The following is a 26,719-nucleotide window of genomic DNA, read 5'->3' on the forward strand; positions in this document are numbered from 1 at the left end:
GCTTAAGCATGGTTTTTCTTGATCCATCATTAATGTACAGAACCAAAGTTTGACTGTGTGCAGCTTTTTATATGCGAGTAGTGCGGACTGGGGCCGTATCTCATGGACTAAGCTGTCTTATCCTCATTGAATCACTGACACAGGATCTCCCTGTGCAGAAATAGCCAGAGCCCAAGGGCATTTTGCTGGACTACGGGTGCTTCCGTCAGCCTGTGTTTTGGAAAGTTGGCCTAGTGTTTACAAGAGCCTCAGCGTTCTATTAAAGGTCTCTCACTTCCTATCAGGTGTGTGAGGCCTAGTGATGGGGGTAGTAGGATAAAATTGATGTACAGTACGGAGTCTTTTTACAGCTGCCATCTTGGACGGGTCCCAGCATTTGACTCTGCTGATGGTGTTTAGGGCTTGCTTTTCCCTCTTCTGAGTGAACTGGATTATGCTCTGTGCATCTTGATTTCATTGTCATGGCTCTAAAACGGGCATTTGAGAGAAGTGCATTCCCTTGTGACCTCATTTTTTGTTCAGAGGAGTTTCTCTGGTCATGTCTTTCAGCACTCCTTCTGTTCGTCTCTGAGTCAGAGTACATTTGTCACACTCAGAAAAATAAAGAGAGCTACAAGACAGCAAATCTGCTTGGTTGGGGGCCCGAGTGAATGACAGGCATTGTTGTGTGGCTGTTTTTAGCCAGAAGAAAATGGCAAAGTGGGCTCCCTGAGGTGAAGCGCTACCGTCTGGATGCGCAGGGAGGAGAACACACACACTCACATTACTTATCCACAAACTCAGCTGGTACTGAAGCAGCACATCACTCTAGTGCTAGAATTTTAAAAAAAAGTTCCCAATAGCGGCCAAAGTCTTAGGGCAGACTTGCCTGCCAAGGAAAATGCGCCTTATGAAATGGAAAGTCTGAAGTCATTCACAATATGCCAGAAAAGATTAACCAAAGAAATATAGTCCACTCCGAAGAATGGGGATGGTTGGGGTTAGAATCCACGATATCTACCAGGAAGAGATGTGGATGTGGGCGTGATTGTATATGTAATGATGTTTTCTGAAATCCATTCACTGTTCAGTTTGCGTAAGGGCAGAAGTCATGAAGTAAATTTGTCTTCAAATGCACTACATACTCTGACAGTACCTGAAGATGAACTTCATGTTGCACCAGTGAAAAAGTTTTTTGAAATGCCAGTGAAGTGTCAGATGGTAGTGCCGTGGTACTTGGTTATTTCCAAAACAATGATTTATTTTATTTTATTTATCTATTTTTTTATTTTAATCAGTTTATGACAGCAGATTTTGGTTAATACACCAAAACAATACCATGACCATGATACCATGTGCAAAGAAAAAAATCTTAATACTGAAAAAAACTTAGGGTGTGTTCACACTTCCATATTTTGCTACTTTTTGCTACTTTCTCATTCAAAAGATGCACCCAACCTTTTGGTATGACACAATCGGCCACAAGACACACGAGAGTCAATGACATTTTACAATCAAAGTTTAAGTAATGATGCAGTTGGTCACGAGCCAATGCAATTTCACTATCAAAGCTGACGTAATGTTTCTTCGGGCAGCAATTTTAGAATGTGTGCATGCATGATCTTCAGCGGAATCAACACTTGGAATATTTATTTTTTGAATTGTGCCTGCAGTCATATCTGCCTGTTATATCCTGTGTTTTATATCATATAATATACAAATGGTATGGGATTACATGTTCAAACGTGTCTAAATAGCGTAAATAAAAAAATTAAATAAATGTAAATTAAATTATGTTGGCTTATTAACCCTCTCGAGTCGGCCATCGTGCTGGCATGATCGGCTTGCTTTTTTTCTAATCAGTGCCAAAGGAACTCAAATAACTGTCATTTTTTATCATTCAGGCAAGTGTTATACATCATTATAATCTGTTAAGTTTCTTTTTTTTGTGTACAGTCACAATAAAAACTAAATGTTTTGCTTTTTGCTAATTAAAGAAAACAAACATGCGCGATCTGCAGCCTCTCTGTCAAAGACATTCATTCAGATAGTCTTCAGACAAGGAACTCTAGCTTAGTGAATACATGTCTCACAAACATGAGACATGTGTCTAAAGAAACGCTGAAATGTCAGGTTTTAAACAGTGTAAACCAAATCGAGAACAAATGTTCTGTGTTTATGTAATCTGTTTGAAAAGAGAGTGATGTCTTACAAATTTAAAATCAGTGTATTGTTTTATGTGAATGAGTAGGCTCAATGATTCTCGCATCAGTTTAAAGCAAAAACTCTAGGCAAATACACCCATTAGTCAAAAGTCTTGTGGGCAGATATCTATTGTGTATTTTTTTTGTTTTCTCAAAAACCATGCATAAACATTTTTCTCTCAAAAATACAAGCATGTACATACATGTTGCTGTCATATTATGGTAGACCAGTTTGTGCTGAATACAGTGTAATTACACTTTTGCCATTAATGTGTTTATAAGCGACTGAAAAAAGCACAAATGTCAGAGCATGTCAAAATTCATCATGACGATAACATTCCCATGCCCAACGTGTATGACGGCAAAAGTTTCTCGTTGAAATCAATGGATGGAGTACCCTGCATGTTGAAAAATTACACTAAAGGGGTACCCTGTGCGTTAAAAAGTGACCAAGCGTCAATATGTGACGAGTTGGGTGTGAGAATGTGTTGGTCTTTGGTCCATGGTGCATTCATATGTCATTAAAACCACTGCAGAATTCATTTGGAAGCAGACCAAAACCCAAACTCGTTCCTCTTGTTTGGTGCGCACCAGGATTTGGATGGCAGTGTTCACACTTATTCAAATTAACCGCAATGACAGAGCAATCACACCAGGGTAAGTTTTAATCGAACCAGTCATACCAAGTGTGATCACACCCTTAGTTTACTAAATACCACTAAATACCATCCTATCTCCTCAAGGTTGAGTTACTATGTCCAGCATGACAGTAAATGGAAAGGCGGTATTTAGCCTGCATGTTCTCTACTGGTAATGACAGAGTGCTGACTCGTCATATTTGCCAAAGTGGGAAGTGAGCGCAGACATTGACTGGCAGTGGCGAGAGGAAGCCTGATTCTCATTGCAACACTTTGATGAACTCAATGTGAACTCTTTGAATTTTTGACTTTAGTAGTTACATGATTTTTATGAGGAAGATCAGCAGAAACATATCTTTAAAGAATCTCTTTACAGACAGTCAGTATCTTTTGGTAGCACTAGTGGTTCAGAAATTGCACACTTCACCGTTAATATTTCCAAAGTGTTCGTTTTTTGCAAATCAAAAGGCAAGGTAATCTATTTACAAGAGCTCAGCGGGGAGCAGCTCTCAATAGCTCTTCTTCTCAGTGTGGAGTCTGATGTTACGTAAAATGCTGTTCCTTTGCTCTGGTTGAGCCTGAGAGGCTTTCTTGGCATGTTTGAGTTCAGTGTTCTTGTCTGGCTCTTGGCTGGGCTCCAGTGCTTGAATATCTACCTCCCTCCTCAACCACCACCTCCTCCTCTCATCCCCATCCGCATTTCCCCCTTCGGCCCGTGGCAGCAGGACCAGCCTCTGTGCCACAGATGCCTGCAGTTGCTCTGGGCTCTCGACATGGGAACAAAGCATTGGCAGGACCAAGGGAACCCGTCTGTTAGTGTGCTACTCCTCCAGTGCAGATATGAATTCAGATATGAAACGCCTCCAGTAGCATGATCATACTGCTCCTCTTTCTTTTCTGCTCATGTTTCAAATTATTTCAGAAGTCTTGTTATTTATTCTGAAATTTCTTGGTTTTGGAGCATTTTATACTAGGATATATTGCTTCCATATCGGTTAATAGCTGATATTGGAGATTTTTTAATGGATGTTTAATACATATCGGCCTACTGTGTGTTGTTATTGTTAACTAAAACTTAAACGTTTTTTGGTAATTGAAATAAAGCTGAAATTAAATATAAATATTATTATAAAAAACTAAATTAGAAATGTTGCCATGGCAACTAACTGAAATAAGTTACTAAGTACTAAAATGGCTATTACTATATAGAAGACTATATTTAAACTTTCAAGTAATTTGAAACTATTCAAGCACAAGAAGATGTGAAAAAGAACACAATTCTGTATTTAGGAGAGGCTGTGAACAAATAAATCGAGTTCTCTTTCACGTCTTCTTGTGCTTAAAATACACACTAAATTATGTTAAGATACTCGTCTTGGTGAGTATCCTCATTAACACAGTTGGTTATGCTGGTTAAGTGAATGTAAAACTTTGAGAAAAAAAACGCATGTTTAACAGTATATAGGATCCATGCATTAGCTCTTAAAGTGACAGGAGCCTATATTACCTGGTGCTCTCTGTGTTCTTAATGTTAATCAAACAACAAAAGACAAAGAGAAAATCACTCCCTGCTCTTGTCTGAATAACCTTTGTAGTCAAGAGATTAACTTAAATTTAAGTCTAAAAACCCCTACTAATTTAATAATAGTTCAATCTTAAGATGAATACCCTTTTTTTCATACTTTATATTATAATGTAATAATGCCTATATTCACTTGAGACTATTAGTTTCAGTTGCTTGGTGTTTTATTTTTATTTATTTTTTAGACAAAATATAATAGAATTTAAATATCTGCCATAACACCAAAATGATTATCGAATGATCACTATCGGCAAAAACTTAAATGTCAATGCTTCCCTATTTTATACCCCTCGACAGATTTAGATTACTCTAGAAATACCACCAAACCACTGAAATAGAAGTTTCCCCTATGCACTGTAACGCCCCTCACATCAATGCCACACCAGCCGTGGCGAGGCAGAAAGTTACACAATGAGGTATGCAACCGGTTCCAGGGGGGCAAGTTGAATGCTGTTTAAATCATTGTGTACTAAGGTCAGCGTGGGGTCCAGGAAGGTCAGGCTTTCCACCCAGGCCTGTCACCTCATATTGATCCGCTCGTCATTCGTCGGGGTCTGCTCGCCGATTCCCCCCCGTATGGTGGTGCTTCTTCTGCACCCACGTCCATCGGGGAGTTCTGGAACTACGGCTGGGCATGGGAGTGCCAGCCAATCCCCTCCCCAGGCTCCCCCATCCTCAGCCGGAATCAAATCCCAGACGGGCCCCCTCCCTGTTGCCCCGTTTCCAGTTGAATTGCCCTCATTCTTCTCAGGGAGCCTCTCGGGGGACGGCTCCAGCCGTGCATGGCAATGAGATGCCTGTGCACTCAGCTACTGCACCTTCCATGCTCATAACGCTCACACCTGGGATCACCATTTCATTTCAGTGTCCCGGTGAAATGGAAAGGTGATCTTAATCTCTCTCTCGCTCGCTCGATTGCTTTCTTTCCATTTCTCCAGGTCTTTAAAGGGATAGTTCACCCAAAAATTTTAATTCACTAACACTTAATCACATTAACTGACAAAGAGCAATACATTTGTTACAGCATTTATTCATCTTTGTTAGCATTACTTAAACAAATTCAACTGATTATTGTTAGTTCATGTCCATTAAATAATATTAACAGATGCTACTTTTGATTTCAATAATGTATTAGTTAATGTTGAAATTAACTTGAACTAAGATTAATAAATGCTTTAGAAGTATTTTTCATTGCTAGTTCATGTGAACTTATTAATGTTAACAAATTGAACCTTATTGTAAAGTGATTCTGAAAATTCTGTCATCATTTACTCATCCTCATGTTGTTCCAAACCTGACTTACTTTCTTATGTGGAACTTAATAGATATTTAAAAAAAATTCAGTTTTTTCCCCATAAAATAACAGTCAATGGCATCCACAGTTTTGCATCCCATTTACTTTTATTGTACGCATAGAAACGGTTGAAACATTCTTCAAACTATCTTTTTTTGTGTTGCGCAGAAGAATGAAATGCAAATGTTCTCCTCTCTCCTGCTCTGTGTGCTTGATCAAATTGAATGCAGGTCAAGCCAAACAAACACACTCCCATGGTCTGTTTTGGTATAAAATCTAAACTTTACATGTGCAAGATGATTAATTATCCATAAACAATATAATTCTATACAAGTCTTAATGTGAACATTCCTTTGTTAGGGTCTGCTAGGGTAATACACTGACAGTATACTAGATTAGATTAATCGCACGATCTGACGAAGAGCATTTATGCTGTTTGGAGAAGGCGGAGGAAGATGGATCTAGAATTAGTCATCGTTACTCTTGCCTCTTGTATCACATTGCCGCTGTTAAATACAGTTGGCGATACACCATCCTCCATCACAACCTCTTGATTAAGTGTTAATCAATTGAAGCTAAGATAGACAAATTGTGCCTAAATGTTAACCTCATGGTGCTGTACTCAATTATGCTAATAATCTGTTCATTTGATGGTTAATGAAACAACTGAGACCTTGCTCTAGGTATTGATTTCCCATTTGGAGCTCTCTTAAGGGACAAGGTTAGTAAGGCAAGAGGTTGGCTCATTTATCTGATCTAATGATCAATGTCTCAGAGTGATATGCTTACACAATACACAAGAGTGTGATGACAGCTCCTTGGACACACAAAAAATAGCTGGCTGTTGAACAGCGAGTGCCCTGGTCAACTGTGAAACCTCGCATGTCAATCTAGAAGGACAATAACCCTCTGAGCTCCAACTTGAGTTGCCATGGCAACATTATCTCAGCCCACCACTACCTGGAGCCATTGGACATCCTGATCACAATATCAATCCAATGCACACAGATTAACTTGGAAGCACGCTCAGTCAATGACAAGAGGGTAGGGTTGCAAAATATATTTTCGCTTTTAACCCCATATGACTAAGACCTTTTTTATTTTTTTAGAAAGCTTGTTAAATACATTTCAATGTTTGCTAATGGCTAGCACGCATGCTAGTGCTGATATCCAAAATGAATTATTAATTAATTTTGCTATGAAGACAAGATAATACATTTTAATTAAATAATAACACTGCAAGATATTAACAACACATGAAAATGTTAGGAGAATTAACATAGAGAAATGCAGAAAGAATTTGTGCAAATGATCCAACCATATTGTGTTAAGAATTACCCCGCTTGAGTTGAAAGCACCCTACTGTATATTATAAATCACATATACACAACTGTTTAAAAGTATTGGCAAGAATTTTGAAAATGTTTTGTAGGAAGTCTCTTATAATCACCAAGGCTGCATTTATTTGAACAAAATTGCAGTAAAAATTGTAATATTGTGAAATATATTATTACCATTTAAAATAACTTACATTTTGTATATTTTAAGCAGTAATTTATTTCTATGCAGCGCGTCACTCCCAGATAACTGAAAATGGGCAAAGAGGCGGGCTGTGGGTGGAGCTGAGGTGCCTGGTTGCTGAAACCATGCCCGTCTAGCTCGACGTGATCAAGTTATCTCAGGCTAAGGATCTAATGCTATATGGTGGACATTTATAAATTAATAAATAAAATTATAATAGAATTTCACTCACAGGAAAACATGGAGCCCAGACTTCTTGGATGGTCTGTTAACCAGAACAATTAACCGCACAAGAAGCCATATTATTTGATAATTGTATGAAATAATCCTGAAAATGCACAAACACGGCAGATATGACGAATTCAATGTCTGGAATTAGCTGAGATGATGTGACGACAAACAGCTAGTAGTGACAGCAGCGGCAATCCACCTCAAGTGGCCATGCCCTTAATTATGAAGAATTTTAAGGCTTAATATAATTTAAAACGATGAGTTATTAAAAAATTCACCTCCTCACAGTTGTCATGAAGGACAAAATTAGCTATATAGACCAAAACCACTTTTTGTACCAGGTTGTAAACATATTTTTTTCTGCTGTAAAGTTGGCCATTTTAACATGGGAGGTCTATGGGATTGACACTTATAAGCGAAAGCAATTTGTGTTAGTATGATAATTCAGGTCGAATGTCTAGTTTTTATTTAGCTCCTCTACTCCTTCCATGACAAAGTCATCCCATCCATTTAAAAAACAAACCGTTTTCAGGAACAGCTCCCTACATAACAACGATGGCCCAAGTAACTAATATATTACAAATGTGCCAAGATTAAAGGGGTTATAGTGATAACTAAAAAGGTTCACTAAAACCTTATATTAGGAGAATGTTATCTCACTTTCGGACACTCTTTGAGACGATGTTTGAAACGGGCGTTGGTGGAGCTTTAGATGTTCCAGGCGTATAACAATAATAATAATGCAAATGAACAAACAAGCGAAGAAGGCACAAGTGTATTCAAGCAAAAGACAGAATATCCAATATTAGGAGAAGAAATAAAGCAACCTTTGCGTCCGTTTTCAGGACTTCCCGCTCCTTGAGGTCTCTTCAACGCTGGAAAGCTTCTCCGATATTAACGATTTTTCATCCAGTGGACTGTGTTGTCTCATTTTCACCAGAATGGGTTCAGCCCAAGTGCTGAGTCGAGATCTGGGCCTCATTTCCTGCTGCCCATGCCAGGAGTGAAGTGTAATAGAGATGTTTAAAGCGTATCTGCTTTGCTTGCATTCCATCATGTGCTGCTGATAAAATAATAAGTGCACGGGTTACTTCAGGACATCTCCCTCAGAGCCACAATCGCGTTGTTGTGATTGGCTCTTTCGTGAGGTTCCCCTTTGCTAAGAGTCGTAACAACTCTGAAAGCCACACTGACCGTGTTTACAATACTAGTGACAGATGCTCCTAAGAGCCGCACACATCTAAGTAAGTCATTTTGACAGGAAGAGATTTATATTCACTCCTTTCTATCCTCAAGACAAGTCACCTTTCTGTTTGTTTGTGTGCAAACTCATCCCTTCCAAAAGGCAAAACCCAAACAAACATGTGGACACCATGAATATTGCATTTCCCAAGATGCCCATGTGTCTATTACTGTGCCTTTATGGTGTTAAACATGGTAAATTGAGTAGACGGGGGAGAGAAACTGTCTCTGTGGGAGTTCTGGAGCGTCTCATCTCCCCATCATGCAGTGTTCTCAGAGCTATATTAACTCGTAATCAGATTCCACCAGTTCATTAAGGCTGTCTCCTCGTGCATCCCGTGGATGTTGAGGGAGGTGGCCACTTTTTTTTATTTGTGAGAGAGTGGTAGAGCAATGCCCACTATAAAGCACAGAGCTGTAACAAGCCTGTAGTCTTTGTTCCGAGACTCAGACGCCTGAGGGGAGTTTGCACAAAGACGTGGATTCTGTTAGAAAGTCTTGTCGTTTGTGTGGATATACAAGAAGGGAAATGTCAGGAGACTCTGATAGCAGAGACAGCCTTGATTGTGTGAATGTGTAGATATATGTATGTATGTGTGTGTGTGTGTGCGTTGTACGAGTGAGTGCACATGTTTGCTAGCTCAGCTCTACCCTGTACTATACACATGCAGCAGGTCGCCTAGGTGATGGCGAATGTTCCTTCCTATCTACAGGCCCCCTTTACACCCAGCATTAATGCATTTTCAGATGACTGAAATTCAAAGGTGGTCTGGGATGGTCTTTGCCCATATTATTAAGGACATACATCCTATTATTCATCCAAGTATTTTAGGAATTGCCATCTGTTTAACTGAGCTGTATATGCTTTTTACATTGTTTTTCTCTCTTTCTCCTTTATAAATAAATAATACACATTAAGCTACTTGTAAAATGTAATGATGTTACTTTACAAATAAGTTGTTTAAGCAATGGTTTCACATTGTTAAAAACGGACAACAGATACTGTGGTCTTGTGATTTGCCCAGGAGCATCTGATTATTTATGAATTAGACTAATTTAGTCTTTTCAAAGAAAGTTATAATCAGCTTATGCTAATCTAAGCTACAGTCAAACCAAAATGTATTCAGACACCTTCAACATTTTCTCACATTATCAGTTTATTCGCCATAGTTTCGAAAATGGTAATAAAATATGACAAGAACTCAGAGTTAAACTGTGTCAGAACAAATTCATCTTGATAATGCCAGAGAACTTTGATAGAAAGGGATGTAATGGATTACAATCAACCAATCAGCTGCCAGCTGTTAAATTTAAGGACACAATAAGATAATGCCAATTTAGGTCAAACAATTACCAAGCAATGCTTGATTTTGTTCAGTCTGTGGTGTAAAAGGTCGCATTAGCAAAACACTTAAGCAAAACTTAGTCAGGTCAAAGTGTCTGAATCATTTTTATACATTTTACTGGTAGTCCACTGTATGAAGAATTGTTGGGTATAATATGTCACAGTTTACTTTATTTTGCTATCCTCACATACATATTTTAACTATAGTGTCCTGCACCCACTTGTAAAAAATTATATCAGGTCTCTGAATAATAATTAGTTTGACTGTATAAACACATACTAAGCTAAGCTATTAGGTTGAAGGCTAACTAAAAACACAAAAAGGTAGCCTACATTTTTTATTTTACCATTGACATTTTTCTGTAATGCAATATGACGTGATATCTAACTAAATAAACAAAAACATGTGTTTTACCGTGTTAATTGATGTCTATTTTTGGTTAGGCTACAAGTAGATAAAACATATTGTCTCAGTTAGTGGAGTGGTTTTGGGATCCAAGGGGGATATGATTCTGCAGGGAGATTTTGGATCTCCATAATGTTTAACAAAAAGCTAATCAAGGTAAGTTACTTAATTATTGGTGTTTATTCACAAAAAAAAGCTTTATTTACCCTGGATTCGCTCAGCTTTGACAGGATTCAAGAGTATGGATTTATTACTATGCTACATTCTGTGTCGCTCACTCTTCACAGCCCTTAAGATGAAAGATACCAGCCAAAATACTGGCCAGATGTGTTTGTTTACCCTCGGATGTAAACCTGAACTGCTTACTAACTGCATACCGTCATGACATCATTGCCTGTTGCATTGTAGCCTGCGCTATTGTTCGGAGAATGCTAGGTCTGACTCAATCACTGAAAAGGTGAGAGGAGTCACACGCAGCTTTCTCATGCTTTCTCTTTTTCTTTCTCTCTCTGCTCACAGACGCCATCAATAACAGGATGTTAATGCTAGACGGAATGCCTGCAGTCCGAGTCAAAGCAGAACCTCTGGAATCTGAGAGAGGGGTAAGAGAACAGTTGTTTTTCATACACTTTTTCTCCTAACCTCTTGTCCACACTCTTGTACCACCCTTCACTTGTTTCACCCCTCACACGCCCACCCTTTCACTGTGATACCCCTAATAACTCCCAGACATGTGTGTGTGTGTGTGTGTGTGTGTGTGTGTGGAGCAGCCCTGATGTATAGAGCCACAGCTGGAACAGGAATGCTCCCAGGGCTTGCAGACAGGGCCACTGCAGCCAGGGCAGCCATTTTGGCAGGGCACAAGCACAGATGCAGATACACTGCTGTAGAGAGTCGTTTTCTCTTTTGTGTCATTATTTCTTCATATGCTGCTTAAGTGCACATGTACTGTACACGATCAACCAGACGTACAGGCACATCTATTAGAATACTGTTCATCTTTAAACAATATATCAGGGGTTTTCAAACAGTGGACTGCAAGGGGGCCTGCAGAGCATTTCAGTGAGAGAAAAAAAACATAATGTGTATTTTAGGGCTGTCAACGTTAAATTAGTCAAATATGTTTAACATTGTTTTTGATTAAAGGTTTTACATTCGTTTTTTAATTCTTTAACACATTTACTGACTTTGTCATTATTACTTTTTAATTTTCAGTTCTGTTTGGAATTTAATAGATTATTAATTAGCCATAGTTTCTAATTGAAATAAATAAAAACAAATCTATAGTTATATATTTTAAACATACTGTATATAAGTTTGGGGTCAGTAAGATTTAATACTTTTATTCAGCAAGGATGATTCAGTTGATCAAAAGTGACAAAGAAATGTTGTTAATCATTTTTATTTTTATTTTTTTTAAACGGTCGATTCATCAAAGAATCCTGGAAAAAACGTTTGTTTTCAACATTGATAATAAGAAATGAGCACCACATAAGCATATTAGAATGATTTCTGAAGGATCATGTGACACTGAAGACTGGAGTAATGATGTTGAAAATTCAGCTTTGACATCACAGGAATATATTTTATTTTAAAATATATTCAAATAGAAAGCAGTTGGTTGAAATTGTAATAATATTTCATAATATTACTGATTTTACTGGATTTTTGATCAAATAAATGTAGTCTTGGTAAGTATAAGAGACTTATTTAAAAAAAAAAAAATAGTTTAATCTTACCATACAAACAGTAATGCATCTTTAGAAAAATTCTGATATTCATTTGTTTCAAAATAGCTGCATTTATGTTTTAGGAAAAGGGAACCTCACAAGGGGATTATCATATTCTGTGGTTCTTGAAAGTTTCAAAAGCCCTGAACTATATAACTAGCCTGTCACTTTAACATTAAGCTTTTGAATCAGCTATGCATAGCTTAGTGTATAAACTTGATTCTGTGCCATAAAAGTACATGAACATATTGATCAAAAGTAATAGAATAATTCAGTCATTGACAGTGATGCACTATTCCACATGAATTTCTCCGTTAATGAAAGCACAAAAGCAGATAATGGATAGATGCACCACTTTCTTGGAGAGAGAACTTGTGAATAGTTGCGTCTGAGAGCCAACAACGTACCCTCGTTATGTTTACAAGCCAGTATAGCAACACCTTGCTTCCTTTCTGCGAATGGCTGGTAGATGTACTTATCCATATGCGTCAAAATGCTGCCAAGCACCAGGAAGTGTGCAACCTACACAATGACTCTTTGAAGTGCATCTCATTGCTCAAACATGGTTGTCGTTCCGGTGGCCACTTGCCAAGACCTTGTAGAGAACGGTTTGCCCCAGTTAATACCCTCACCTGCTAGACCGAGATCTCATGTAGGCTCCCCAAATACAGTGAAAGTCATCAGTAAAGAGCCAAGGTGGAAAGTACGTAGGAGCGAGCAGTTGAGGTTTGAAAACATTTCTACGGAAACTGACATTCAAACAAGAACAGGAATCTGCATGCAGAACAACTTTTTATCACCTCAAAGCCTTTGATTTACATTTTATTCCTTATGAAAGGAGGTCATGTGTGCTACTGTAAATTCACTACAGTTTAGGCTACACTTTCAGTCTGCTATGGTTTACTAGCCTAGAAATCTAGATGCACCCTAGCAAATCTAATTTGCAGCCAGGGTTGTCTAGCAACTCTCCATTGGCTTGCGAGGCTTGAAAAACCAAACTCTAGTCAGGCCAATCACATCGTGTATAGAGTCGGTGGGCGAGCTTAATATAATGACGGCAGAGTTGCGATGGTTCCGTGTGAATTCCCTGCTAACAAAGAAGATGGCGGCTGCTGCTGCTGGTGAACAGCAGTCTTTGGCCACGACTCTGGAAGACTTGGAGTTCAGCTTTTCTTTGAGAAAAGAACAAAGAACGGCACTGAAGTCATTCTTAAAAAAGGAAGATGTGTTCGGAGTCTCTGACTACGTCATCTTCTTCGTTGCTCTGGATGGTTGTAGCGCTATCCTATTGCGTGCAGAGGGAATTTGAAAGACAACCGTTTTTCCCGCCCCTCGAATTGAGCCCTGCCAACGGTGAGTTCCCAGACCCAACATCTTGATGTGGGTCTGGCTTGTCAGGCTAACGGTTTACAGCTTCATCTGGTTTTCTTCCCTATTCACATTTCATCTCAAAATGCTGCATGTTGTGGATCAGCCAGTGATACCATCTGAATAGTCATGAGCACAGTTCTTCATTATTTCCTTATTTTATCTTCAGGTGCTGCCTTTGAGCAGAATACAAACTCTGAAACAAAATTCAGAGCTCTTCAAGGCCAAACTGACTACAGTGTAAGGATTGGAGATAAGGTCTACTTGAGAAGGAGGTTTGTCTCAGAGGGGCCGCAAAGGCCTGAGGCTACAGAGGCCGTAGGCACAGCTCCGCACAATGCCCTATATACACACACAAACAGGAAAAACATATGCGGTATGAAGCCTCTTAAGCATACCCTGAAGGGTACATCACAGAATTCAATAGAGCTATATGAGTTCACTACAAACAAACACTGTTCTGAGTGATCTATTTCAGCAGAAAAAGTGGAACTTGCATTGCTGCTCAAGGAACTGACTAGAAATGTTTTGTCCATTTTGTTAGGAACACAAAAGATTACAGAGGCAGGTTTTTTTTTTTTTTTTTTCAATAAGATAGCGAGTCTGTTAAGCATGATTCTGATTGGTCATTAGAGGCACCTCCCTTCCCTTTCATACAACCCTCATTAGCAGGTTGATGATTGCATGCTATGCTAATAGAAATTCACTCACTGGGTTTGATTACTACCCTGTCTGTGCAGCTGTGCAGCATTTTTAAAGACTAAAATACTCAAATTTACAAAAAATTCTGACCGTGTTCAGCATTTACTACAGCAGAAAATTAGATGATGTAAAAATAACATGCATTTTCTATAAATGTGTTATGTGATTTGCGATCAGATGCGATGGATGTGAAATGACAGGATCTGTCTTATCTGAATCAGCAGGTTCTCTTGTTTAATTTGAGGTATTTACTCAAAACTATCACCTAAATGTTAAAAAAATGTATTTAAAAAATGTCATGGCTTAGCAGTTCGGTGGGGAGGATTGTAACACTACTTTCCACTTTTACTTCTACTAGACCTATGAAGATTAAACAGAAGAGTATGTCTGTTATCTTTTTTTTAATTGTTAGCCAATATATTTAGTTTGTTCAATAATGTCTTGCAAAAATAAATCAGTTGTTAAAGAAGGACTTTTTCAAATGCAAAATGTATATCTGTTTGGCCTGCAAGAGAAAACGGACTTGGAGTTATTTGCGGACCCTATAATCCCATGATAGCTCCACCAGTCAATTGAATAAAGCTGTGAAATAGTTTCATTGTGCTTTTTCTTTTCCCCCAAAAACTCCTGAAAGAGACTAAATCACCATTGACCATTGTTGTCAGCGCTGTCACACTTTGCAGAAAGGGGTTTCTTTGTTCTGAAAGTACTGCTCTTTTCCCTGGCCAGTCATATCAGTATTGTAACCCTGACCTTGAGGTCATGTGTCCTGACCTGTGACAATGCACTCTGAACCCTGAATGACTCCACCTGGGTTTTCACGGGTCATGTCAGCATATTTAATTGCCTGACATTTGTTTGTTTTTGGATTCAAATGCAGTTTTATTGTACCACATACTGCTGATTCATGGGTCGGTAACGCTCCGTTGACTCCACGTGTCCAGAGTAAAAATAGTATGAGCTCTGGGGGGGGGGGGGGGGGGGGGGGGGGGCTGTAATTTGCTACAGGCCCACTCAGTCTGCATAAAAAAAAGTGAGTCTATAAACAAAGTCAAGCCGTGATTCTGCAGCAGACCGTTTATCACATCTGCAGTTGCAATTCGAGAACTTTTCCCCTTGGTTTAATGAGCTGCTCTGTCATGATTAGCTGCCTGCTCAGGAGCGATCATTTCACTGCCCGAGCTTACTGCAGAGAGGAGCGCTCTGTCTGTTAGCACTTTATTTACGTGGTGTTTTTGAGCAGACAAATGTGTGGAGTTGACAGATCCTTCAAAATGATGTTCTGTTAGTTGAGAAAGCAAAAACAAAAGGGAAGCTATGCTTTGTCCTTGTTCCAGGCTAAAAAATAAATAAAATTGATAACAATTGGGGGGAAAACTTTGTGCGCGTCCATATGCTGTTTAGTTTTCTGTTGTAACTAGTGTTTCCTGCATGCGGAAACTAACAAAGGCATGATGCGAGGCATGATGTTTGATTCACGGACAAATGACTCATTTGAACAGAAAATAAGAAACTAAAGCTGCATCCGAAATTGCGTACTGTCTGAGTAGGTACTACATTTGAATTTGAACTTTCTATGTGACCGTTAAAAAAGTTTGTTCTGTATAGTATGTATGCATGTAGTATGAATGTAATCCAGACAAACTACATCCGCCATGTTGTCATTATCATGTGACCTACCAGCGATTGTTGTGTCCCTTCACTTCCATTCATAAATCCTATCCCGTGGCCTTGTGGGATAGTAAAGTGTCCATCGAATGTGTACTTCAGAATCTCGTCGAAAGTAGTAGGTTATCCGGGGACTTCTCGTCTACTGTTTTTCAAATACTATGTATTTGGACATACTACTCTTTTGGCGTACTGTTTTTCGCATACTATTATATTTTAACTCTTTCCCTGCTATTGACATAATTTTCCATCATTTGACACAACGCTTCCCTGCCATTGACAGTACTTTCTGATGATTTTCCATGTTTTCGCTGAAAGAGTACAGTATCTCCGGATCCAAAAACAAATGAAGAAGAAGTAGAAACAAGTGATAGAAGCATTGCTTTAATTAAACTGCATGTATATCAAAACTGCCTAACGGTACTGAATGGAACATTGACCCAGGATGAGGTATAGGGATGTGCAAGCTTTGGGGGTGTTGATGGATGCAAAGTACTCAAACTATGTTTTGATCATCGTTCTGAATCCAATCCGGACAAAGTCTTTGACAAAAATGCTATTTTCTAAGCTTTTTGTTCAAAATGTTGATTTTCTTAGTGTTGATAAAAAAGAGTGCATGAAGCTAGAATAAACTGTTTTTTTTTTTAAAGAAAAAGAAAAAAAAGAACAGAGCCTCTGCTTTTAAATAATAACAAAAAATATAAGATATTCTTGGAGCCATGAAGTTTTGTGAAAATGAACAAAAAATGCTGGCGCTGGCTGGCAACTTTAAAAACTATAAAAATGAACATTAAAATATTTGAATCAATGAATTCCTGTCATGATGCACATTAAAAAAAACATTTATGTCAGAAATTTCAATGAAGAGATTTACATGGCTTTTATGTCTTCCTTACAGTCACCCAAAGTGCACGGCTATCCTGATATGGAGGCGGTGCCACTCCTGCTCAGCAAAGTGAAGGCAGAACCTCCAGAAGACCTGCTCTCATCCGAGCAGTTCCAGACCCAGACGGAGCCCGTGGACCTTTCCATCAATAAAACACGGACGTCATCTCCTTCATCCAACACCTCACCCATTACCTCAGCCTTCTCTCCATCCTCCTCCTCATCATCGTCGTCCTCACCTTCCGTCATTGCCTCCGTCTCCTCTGGAATGCCCTCTGTTTTGACACCCGGGCCGTTGGTGGGCTCTTCTCATGGCGTTAGAGGCCAGCAATTTTTGCACATCATCCACCCCGCCCCCCCTTCGAGCCCCAGCAAACTGCCCAGTCAGGTCCACCGTATCCCTGTGGTGGTGCAGTCGCTGCCCCTCATGTACACCACAGCCGTACGCTCTTCTTCCACCCTCAACTCCACCATCATGTTACCTCTCCTGGACGAGGCCAAGTTCCAGTGCAAAGGTGAGGACCTCATTTTGGATTGTTCAATAATTCCTGTTAAATCATTTTCCATACAATTATACAATACGTTGATTCCTTGATTAAAAAAAAAAAGTTGAAATGTTGGAGGTTTGCAACTTAACAGTTTGAGAATTACTTAATTGATCCCCACTGCACCCCTGGGTGAAGCACTTAATATCAGCCTACCCCAAGGATGAATGCTTAAATCTAATGAAATTGTGATCACAGGGGAAAAGAAATTAGCTGGAATGGGGAAAAATGAAAGCTGATTAAAAGCATCTGTTTCATTCGGATTTGTTTTTAAAAGACTAGCTTCAGACAGCAACATCTCTCCATCCTTTCTTCACGGAAAAGCACCACTCTCATAATGACATGCAGATATGGGGTTGATTGTCCTCAGCTGCCTGTGTACTTCCTGCTGTTAGGGAGTATGTGCTGTGTGTCAGGCCTTGCATACTGTGTGCTTCTGAAGTGGAGGGCATGTAAAGTAAAAGCCTAATTCCTTATCAAGTAAGCAGGGTGGGAAATTAATTCCAACCACCAGTTAAATAAACTGTTTTGGCAGTGGCAGGTAATTTTGCTTTATGTAACAGCTAATATGCCATCTCGGATTGCCATGACAAAGAAAAATACTGTTCCTTTTTAAAGAAAAGCATGTTTGTTGAAGTCCTTTGAAAAGCTGGCAAGGTGCATGTTGTCACTGTATTCAGATATTCCTAGCACTTCTCTGCTTTTTTTCCAAACACACCCAAGCATGTGAGGTTTTGTCACACTTGCATCATTTCATCTCGAATTGCAGTATACAGCGTATACAAAGTGAACGAATAGTCTTTCACAAATTGACCAAAATGAGATCCAAGGAACAATAAAAACACAAAGAGAACTAATTTCTTTTTCACTTTGTTGGTTTTTTAGAACACAAAAGGTCTGAATTGTGTTCTTTTCAAGACGACTTAAATGTGAAAACACTATTGAGATTAAAAAAGTATTAAAAAAATAGCTTTTTTACATTTTGTCAAGTTCACATATGGGTGTTTCTTCAACTTCAACAAGTTTTTTTTATACGTCTAGCCCACAGTTGTGGTGTAATTTTTACCACAAACAACAATTTTGCCCATAATAATGTTTTATATACAAGTTTTTGTACTTGTTTACTAAGGAGCTTGGGATAAAACATGAGACGTGATGTGCAGAAAATCCCCCAAAAGAAAATGGTAAATACCATAATTTCACTATAGTAAGTTCAATTAAATTGTATTTATTTAGGATACATAATATGTTAGCTGTGAAAATGGACATAGCAAGTCTTTTTATTCCAAAAAATGCTCACACTGTAATTTCCACCACATACCTATTTTAAACACAATACATAGTTTGAGATGTGGTGGAAATGCCACTTTCAGGGGAAAAAAAGACAAAAATTGTCCTGGAATGCATGTTTGTCCACTGTTGGACATTGTAAGTAGACACATTTTTAGTGAGAGTGTGAAAAGTGTTTTATTTTCTAAGAGTCAACAGGGCTCAAAAAAGTGCCTATAGTTGAAGAAACATCCATATATAGTTTAAATTGAAAACATAAAAATTGCTGTTAAAAAAGAGTGGTTGATAGAACATCCACATTGTCTGGTGGGCGAGAAATTAAATTTCCCACCCGAGAACTACTGTAAGGCCCACAGTTATGGAGTATCTTAAGACTCTAATCATCCTGGGATAAATGTGGTTTCTTCAAATGTAGGATCTGCATCGTTGTCTAAAGTCTAAGGTCATACAGAAAGGTCTCGGCCCCTCGCCACATACCCTAATCAGAAGCACACATCTTGCGTGGTGCATTCCCAAACTCTCGAGACCTCACCGGTCTGTTGTTTAGGATTGGTTTCCTGTAGGGCGAGTTTTAATACTCTGGCAGTAAGCCATGATGCTCTGGGTGTTGCTGTCAAATGGTGTTCGGCCTGAGCGGAGGGCACAAGGGAACTGTTTGTTGCTCAACCTCTTGTTTATCTGGGAAGGGTGTCTGTCCCAAATGGTTGGGCAGGGCTGGGCATCCTGCTAGAAGAAGGATTTAAATACTGGGTGTCTCACTCAGCTTCAGATGAGGAAAGAGAGGAAAAACAAGGTTTGCATAATGGGGTGGGGCGGATATTGAAGATGGGTGGTACCACGAGCAGTCAGGCACATAGCAACGTGGACTCCACCCAGAGAGCTCTGAAGCAGCACAGAGGAAATGGGGTCAGACCTGGGCGGGGTCAACAGGGTAGCAGACAATGATATGCTTACATGATAGTGAGACAGTTACATTTTAGCACTATATTGAGACACCAGTATGCACCGATCAGCAGTGTGCTGATACTTACAAGTGAATGTCTGCGAATGAATGCTTTTGCCATGGCCATTGACAGCTGGAAACACAATGGACAGCTCACACTTTTACATGCTCACGCATACTCGTGTACAGGTTGCCAGGGGGAGGTAGGAGGGGGTGTGCCACAGCTCTGTCTCTGGCTGAGTTACCATGGAAACAGGCTATGGCTGGAAACAACAGGAGAAAGAAATCAAGGGGTTTGCTTCACCACCTCTTATGAACTCTCGCTTTTGTCATTGCCTTTATATGGTCACTTTAAGGAATATCCAGACTCCATGAACTCCATGTACTGTAGGTTGATTGAATTTATTTTGGTGGAAACAGTCAACAGAGGCAATACAGAGACAGACCATTTTATTTGTGATTTGCTGTCTGTAATATCTGTCTATACTATATAGTATATACTATATTCAAAATCATTATTTTTTTTAAAAAAATTTAAAGAGGGTTTTCCTCATGATTGAGGGCGCTTTCACACCTACCTTGTTTGGTCCGGATTTTTGGACTTTTCAGTTTGGTCCGAATCAAAATTACAGGTGTGAAACCTCCCCCGTACCACGGTCCGGACCAAACAGACGAAATTTGGTCCGACGAAAAGAGGTAGTCTCGGTCCGGATCAAACTGAACAAAGGTTCGGCTCGTTTCTAGTGTGAAAGCATTTTCTGTATGGTTCGTACTTACAGACCATTTACAGGAAGTTCCTGTTTATTTTAAATATTATAATGTTATTTTTAAATTTCATCTTGGCTACATTGATTATAAAAAGTGAAAAGATGCACAATCTGTCAGAAGACAGAAGGTCACAAATCATTTTAAAATAAATTTTGTATGATTTTGCTTAGAAAGCCTTTCTTTAATGTGAATTTTGTTTTGTATAAATTGTATCTTAATTTTTATCAATGTTTCATCAGATAATTGCCTGGATTTAATAAATAAAAAGCAAATAGTCTATAGCAGACAATAATCGCGGGAGTGATCACATGCTTTGCACATGAACTGGAGCGTGTCTCAAATAAACCAGGCTACTTGTCTCACAAACATATGTGTATATAAAGCTTGAAATGTCCACTTTTAAACATAATGAAAAGAAAATAGTCAAGCAATGCGCACTGTTCAATAGTGGCAACGATATGCGTCCATTCATTCTTGTCAAAGATCAATGTCCAGATACAGCCCACATAGATGATGACGAGTGGACGCAAGTGTGTCATGTAAAGTTCTTTAGTGCGTTTGCATAATTGCAATGTTAAACCAAACCAAAACTAACCAAATGTATAAAATGTATCAAAACATGAACTTTTGCCCTCTAACGTTACTCATTTTGGATACGCCGATCTTTCCGCGTCGTCAAATCAGCTGACTTGTAGCGTCGCATCTTGTGACATAACGTCCTGTTTTTGTTGCGTTTACATGTCTTTGGTCCGTGTTGCGTTAACATATCCATCAAACCGCACCAGAGTTTGTTTGGAAGCGGACCGAGACGGTCTCGGTCCGCTTGTTTGGTGCGCACCAGGGTTCGGATGGCAGCGTTCACATATGTTCAAATGAACCGCACTAACCGAGCAATCGCAGCAGGGTTTGTTTTAATCGAACCAAACATGACAAGCACCCTTAGTTTAGGTATATAGCACATTAAAGGGATAGTTTACCCAAAAATGAAAATTCTGTCATCAATTACTCACCTTCATGTCGTTCCAAACCCATAAGACTTTCATTTATCATCGGAACACAAAATAAAGATATTTTTGATGAAATCTGAGAGCTTTCTGTCCCTCAACACAGACAGCTACGCAACCGAAATTTTTACGCTTCCAAGAGTTCATAAATAGGTTGTAAAACGAATCCATATGAATGGAGCGGTTTAGTCCAAATTTTCTGAAGAGACTCGATCACTTTATATGATGAACAGACTGAATTTAGGATTCGGTTTGAACAACTCACACATCAGTTGTGGTAAACAGAAGCTCAAGCATGTTCGCTTGACGTGCAAGAACCAATGAGGTTCCTTCTCGCGCGTCAATCAGGTTCGGTTGAGCTTCTGTTTATGTTCGCTGATAAATATGTGTATAGAAGCCTAAATTAAACAACAAAATTCATATGGATTAGTTTTACGTTCTCTTTATGAACTTTTTGAAGCGTCAAAGTGGTAGTTGCGTAGTTGTCTATGGAGGGACAGAAAGCTCTCCGATTTCATCAAAAAGATATTCATATGTGTTCTGAAGATGAACGAATGTCTTTTTGGGTGAACTATCCCTTTAAAAATTGGCACCATATAATAAAAAATAAAAATTATAAAATAAATAATACAAATAATTCAATTTCAATAATAGAATACAAATAAAAAATAGTGCATTCAAAATAATCAATGGGAATGAACAGTATACAAATATGATTCTAGATCTGTTTGAGCATTGATATTGTATCATAATAATGTAATGTAGAATATAGTGTTTTGAATGGTTTTGCACTACTCCATATACAGAGGTCACAATCTACAATCATCTGCTATAACTGATTTGTGTCTAGCCTGAGTAGACAGAATGGAGAAGGAGAGAAAAAGCTCCAGGCTCTTGTAATGTGTCCAATTAATCTTTCATCGAAATCCTCCATCAGCTTTGCTGAGCGTTTGTGGCTAAAGCGGATTTTTACGCAACCCTTGCAAAAGGCATAAAAACAGCGTATGGCTAACCGTAAAAAGCAATAGGTGTAAAGTTAGACCAGTGCACATGATGTTTAACTGAATGGTTCTTAACTGGTAAGTTGCGCATCAAAACTACTGTTTACTGTACACCACTGTTCAAAATGTTTGGCTCTGTAAGATTATTTTACAATTTTTGAAACAAGTCTCTTATGCTCATCAAGGCTGCATTTATTTGATCCAAAATACATCTGCTAATATTTTAAAATGCATTCCTGTGTTGGCAAAGCATCATTACTCCAGTCTTCAGTGTCACATGATCCTTCAGAAATCATTATAATATGCTGATTTGATGCTTATTATCAGTGTTGAATAGAATAGAAAGTTCAAAAGAACAGCATTTTAATGTCACTTTTTTCATAAATGTATTGCATTCTTTCTGAATATGTATATTCAAAAAATCGTACTGACTACATTATCAGTGACAGTGTGTAGTGTGTAGTGTGGTTTGCTGAGGTGCATTGTCTGTAGTGACAGCTCAAAAAAACATGCATCATTTTAAGTTTTACACCAAAATGCTCCTGGGATCAAAAAACTGGCATCTTAAGTGTTCCCATCATTCATACAGAAATTCATAAATTGGCAGCATAACTCTGTCCAACACCCTAGAAACAAAGGGTGGCAGCACAGTGTGTGGCAGCACAGTGATGGTGTCTTTAGATGCTCTCCGGGCGTCTGATCGCCTGTGCTGGTGACATGCCCGTAGGACACACTGCCCTAGGCTGATTGGGAGACAGCACGGACACCTCTGATCCGGGATCAGGTCTGACAGACTGCTGAGAGAGCAGCGAATTAGAAGCGTAGCCCTGCAGCCTGGGCTAACCCACATAATATTAGCAAAGCTTGGAGTCAGGGAGAATGCTGCTCTCATTCTGTGGGGAATGAGAGACAGTAATCAGAGACGGGTGTTCTGTGACCGCCAGTCTAAAACAATGACATACAGCAAGACATATGCAGGTGTGTCTGAATTAAAAACCTGTATTTGATGACAAACTCACAAACAAGCATACACCTATAATGTATCATATGCTATTAAAATACTTGTTGTCTTAGTATTACATTATGTCCTAACCAGGACATGAAAGATGTCCAAGATTTTTCCATTTCCATTTGTGCATTTGGCAGATGCTTCTATTCAAGGTTTAGTTTTTATATCAGTTCATATATGCCATGGAATTTTGTTTAACTTTTAACTAATTGTCCCTATTTCGTCATGTCAATCTGACTTTTTGTGTAGGACTGTTAATGGTGAAATCTTATTGGTCCAAAATGCCCCTCCAAAATCTGTCTATATAATATTACATATGATTGGCTAGGATTCTGTCACTTCACACCAGTGTTGTTATGGATTGAAATAAGGTATAAAATATGAATATTAGATGAAAAACTTACAAAGCTTAAATGAAAATTAGAAATGTTGCCTAATTTAGTGCAAGTACTAAATCACTTAAAAACTAACAAATTAAATAAAAAAATAAATATATAAAAAAACAAAAGCACATAACCAAATTGCTACAATTAAAAAGAAAACTGAAAATAATAAAATTAGCTAATAATTTAAACTAATTCAAAATATGAATTAATAGTAAATAGTAAGTACTATAATGCAAAATAAAATAATACTAAAATAACACTGCTTCACATAGCATTCACTTTGGCTTTGTCGCTGGAAATGCGGTTGTATTGCTGCTGATTACCAATATGTATTAATATAAAAAGGTTTTTGGTTCTGTAAGATTAATTGAAGGGTGTTTCTTTAACTATGGGCCTTTTGCAGATAAACCACAGGGTCATTTCAACCATCTCAAAATGATGTACTGTGTTTAACAGCAGTCTGTGGTGGAAATTATATTTGTATCATTTTTGGCCATTTGAAAAGTAGCAAATATAATAATGAAGGCGCAATAATGTTTTCTGGACAGTAAATGTGACCTTAATACAATAAACAGAAGAAAAAAAAAACATTGAAATCTGTTCGTTTTAATACAAATCAACCCCTGGGACATTAAGGTGCCAGAAGTTGAATAAACACCCTGAAATGCTGTGCTAATTTCTGCTCAGCGTCATGTGGCATATTGTGAGCTTCTGAATGGGCCTTAGAATGGCCTCGGGCGGAACGTATATTACAGTCATGTAACTAACCTCCTCCTCTGTTGTTCTCCCCCTGCGGCAGCACAAACAGACCCCAATGGCCTGTCGCCAAGACAAATCAAAAGTGACAGTGATGATGACGACCTGCCAAACGTGACCTTGGACAGTGTTAATGAAACAGGATCCACAGCGCTGTCTATAGCACGAGCAGTGCAGGAGTGAGTATACTCTAAAGACACACACTCACAAACACACCAGCATACACCGTTTTCTAGCTCAAGATTGTCAGTCTGCATTAGTTGGAGCTTGATTTCCAGTGTATCGACGTACTGCTAACAATGTATTTGGACATTCTGCTTTGTGTTTGACTTTAAAGCAGTTGTTCTCAACCTTATTGAATCCAAGGCCCCCCTTAGTCCAGGACAATATTCAAATGCCCTTCCATCTACTGATATGTACCTGTTGAAATACGTCAGTTTAATGTTGTTCATTTGTATTTTCAGTGGGTTTTTTTTAGCATTTCAACTAGGATTATGTTAATAAAATAAATATTAATAATTTGAATACTTATCGGGGCCCCCTGGTTAAGAACCACTGCTTTAAAGGGTTAGTTCACCCATAAATGAAAATTCTGTCATTAATAACTCACCTCATGTCGTTCCAAACCTGTAAGACCTTCATTCATCTTCTGAACACAAATTAAGATATTTTTGAAGAAATCCGAGAGCTCTCTGACCCCACATAGGTTGCAACACAATGACCACTTTCAAGACCCAGAAAGGTAGTGTTAAAATAGTCCATGTGACTACACTGGTCCAACTTTAATGTTATGAAGTGACGAGAATACTTTCCGTGTGCAAAAAAACTAACAAAAATAACTTTATTCAACAATGTCTTCTCTTCCATGTTCCCTGGCTATTCACACAATGCAGCGCATTCCGGAATCTACGAGGTTCTACGGCAGAACGCCGGCTCACTATTGGCTGAGCACCACATGCATGCGTTGTGGTGCTTACGTGAATTGCGTAGGAGAGTGACACGGAATAGAATAGATTGTTGAATAGTCGTTATTTTGGTTCTCGTTGCTTCATAACATTAAAGGGGCTATATGCGTTTTTCTGAAATTTAAACTCGCGACTGACACCTGTGGCCAAAAAACAGAACTGCTCTTGTTTTCTGCTCGCTCTCGCAGCGGTGGTGACGTCACATCCGCAGACAGCGCGGGAAAAGACGACCCGCCAGAAAATAGGAAAAATAGGATACAGGCTTATAGGTGCACCCACTGTGAGCGGACAAGGTGTCAGTATGCTCATCAGGAGATGTTTGAGTCATAAATGGTTAAATAAAAAGGCTATTGTTACGTTTATTTTGGGGAAAAAGTTGCATATAGCCCCTTTAAGGTTGAACCACTGGAGTCACATGGACTATTTTAACGATCTTTTTACTACCTTTCTGGACCTTGAAAGAGGTCATTGTGTTGCTGTCTATGTGGGGTCAGAAAGCGCTCGAATTTCATCAAAAATATCTTAATTTGTGTTCTGAAGATGAATGAAGGTCTTACGGGAACAACATGAGGGTAAGTAAATAATTTCCGAATTTTCATTTTTGGGTGAACTAACCATTTAAAGAGGTTGTTCACCCAAACAATATCATTTATTTAAACTTTTGTGTTGTTCCCAACCTGTATGACTTTTTTTTCCCCTGTGAAACATAACAAAATATATTTTGAAAAATGTCTATTTTGTTTGTCTATACAAAGAATGTCAGTGGGGTCCAATCAATGTTGCTTTAAATCCCATTGACTTTCATTGTATGGAGAAACAGTTGGAACACCCTTTAAAATATCTTCTTTTGTGTTCCTCATGCAGTCATGCAGGTTTGGAACGACATGAGTGTGAATGAATGATTACCGAATGGTATTTTTTGGATGAACTATGCATTTAATGTATTAAAGAGTTGGAAATGAACACCTCCCATCAAAATACTTGTGCAAACTGTGAAGTGTTTCCTTATAGGCCATCCTTTGAAATACCAGCTCTTTGGTAACATTAGCTGTCATCTCCCATTCTTGGTGGCACAACTCCATGTGTCTTTACTCAGATGAGGTAGTCATCCCATTAAAGACAGTGACATGATCAAAACCAGAAGACACTCAGGCCTGCAGGCTGTAAAAAACAGTCTAGGACTTCTCCCTAAGAGTTTTCCATGAGCCAGCCCCCCAACCAGCACCCTGTCGTCTGCCTGTTATTTAGGCAAATGGT

General features: G+C 38.7%; 3 protein-coding genes across 4 annotated transcripts in view; 2 read left to right on the forward strand and 1 right to left on the reverse strand.

Annotated features, from left to right (window-relative positions):
- Positions 1-26,719, reverse strand: part of piga (phosphatidylinositol glycan anchor biosynthesis, class A) — an 882,343-nt gene that overhangs the window by 320,936 nt on the left and 534,688 nt on the right. The gene's annotated exons all lie outside the window — the stretch shown is intronic.
- The window catches only part of LOC307129066 (uncharacterized protein), a 538,951-nt gene that overhangs the window by 36,632 nt on the left and 475,600 nt on the right, over positions 1-26,719 (forward strand). The window lies entirely within an intron of this gene.
- Positions 1-26,719, forward strand: part of klf12b (Kruppel like factor 12b) — a 44,655-nt gene that overhangs the window by 10,375 nt on the left and 7,561 nt on the right. For both annotated transcript variants that reach the window (XM_079821714.1, XM_079821715.1), the window contains exons 2-4: positions 10,962-11,044; positions 16,809-17,310; positions 24,541-24,676. In XM_079821714.1, the coding sequence (XP_079677840.1) occupies positions 10,979-11,044; positions 16,809-17,310; positions 24,541-24,676 (704 nt within the window). In that variant the 5' untranslated portion in view covers positions 10,962-10,978. The remainder of the gene's footprint in view (positions 1-10,961; positions 11,045-16,808; positions 17,311-24,540; positions 24,677-26,719) is intronic.

This window comes from Gobio gobio, assembly GCF_949357685.1.
Source record: "Gobio gobio genome assembly, chromosome: 7".
NCBI lineage: Eukaryota > Metazoa > Chordata > Actinopteri > Cypriniformes > Gobionidae > Gobio > Gobio gobio.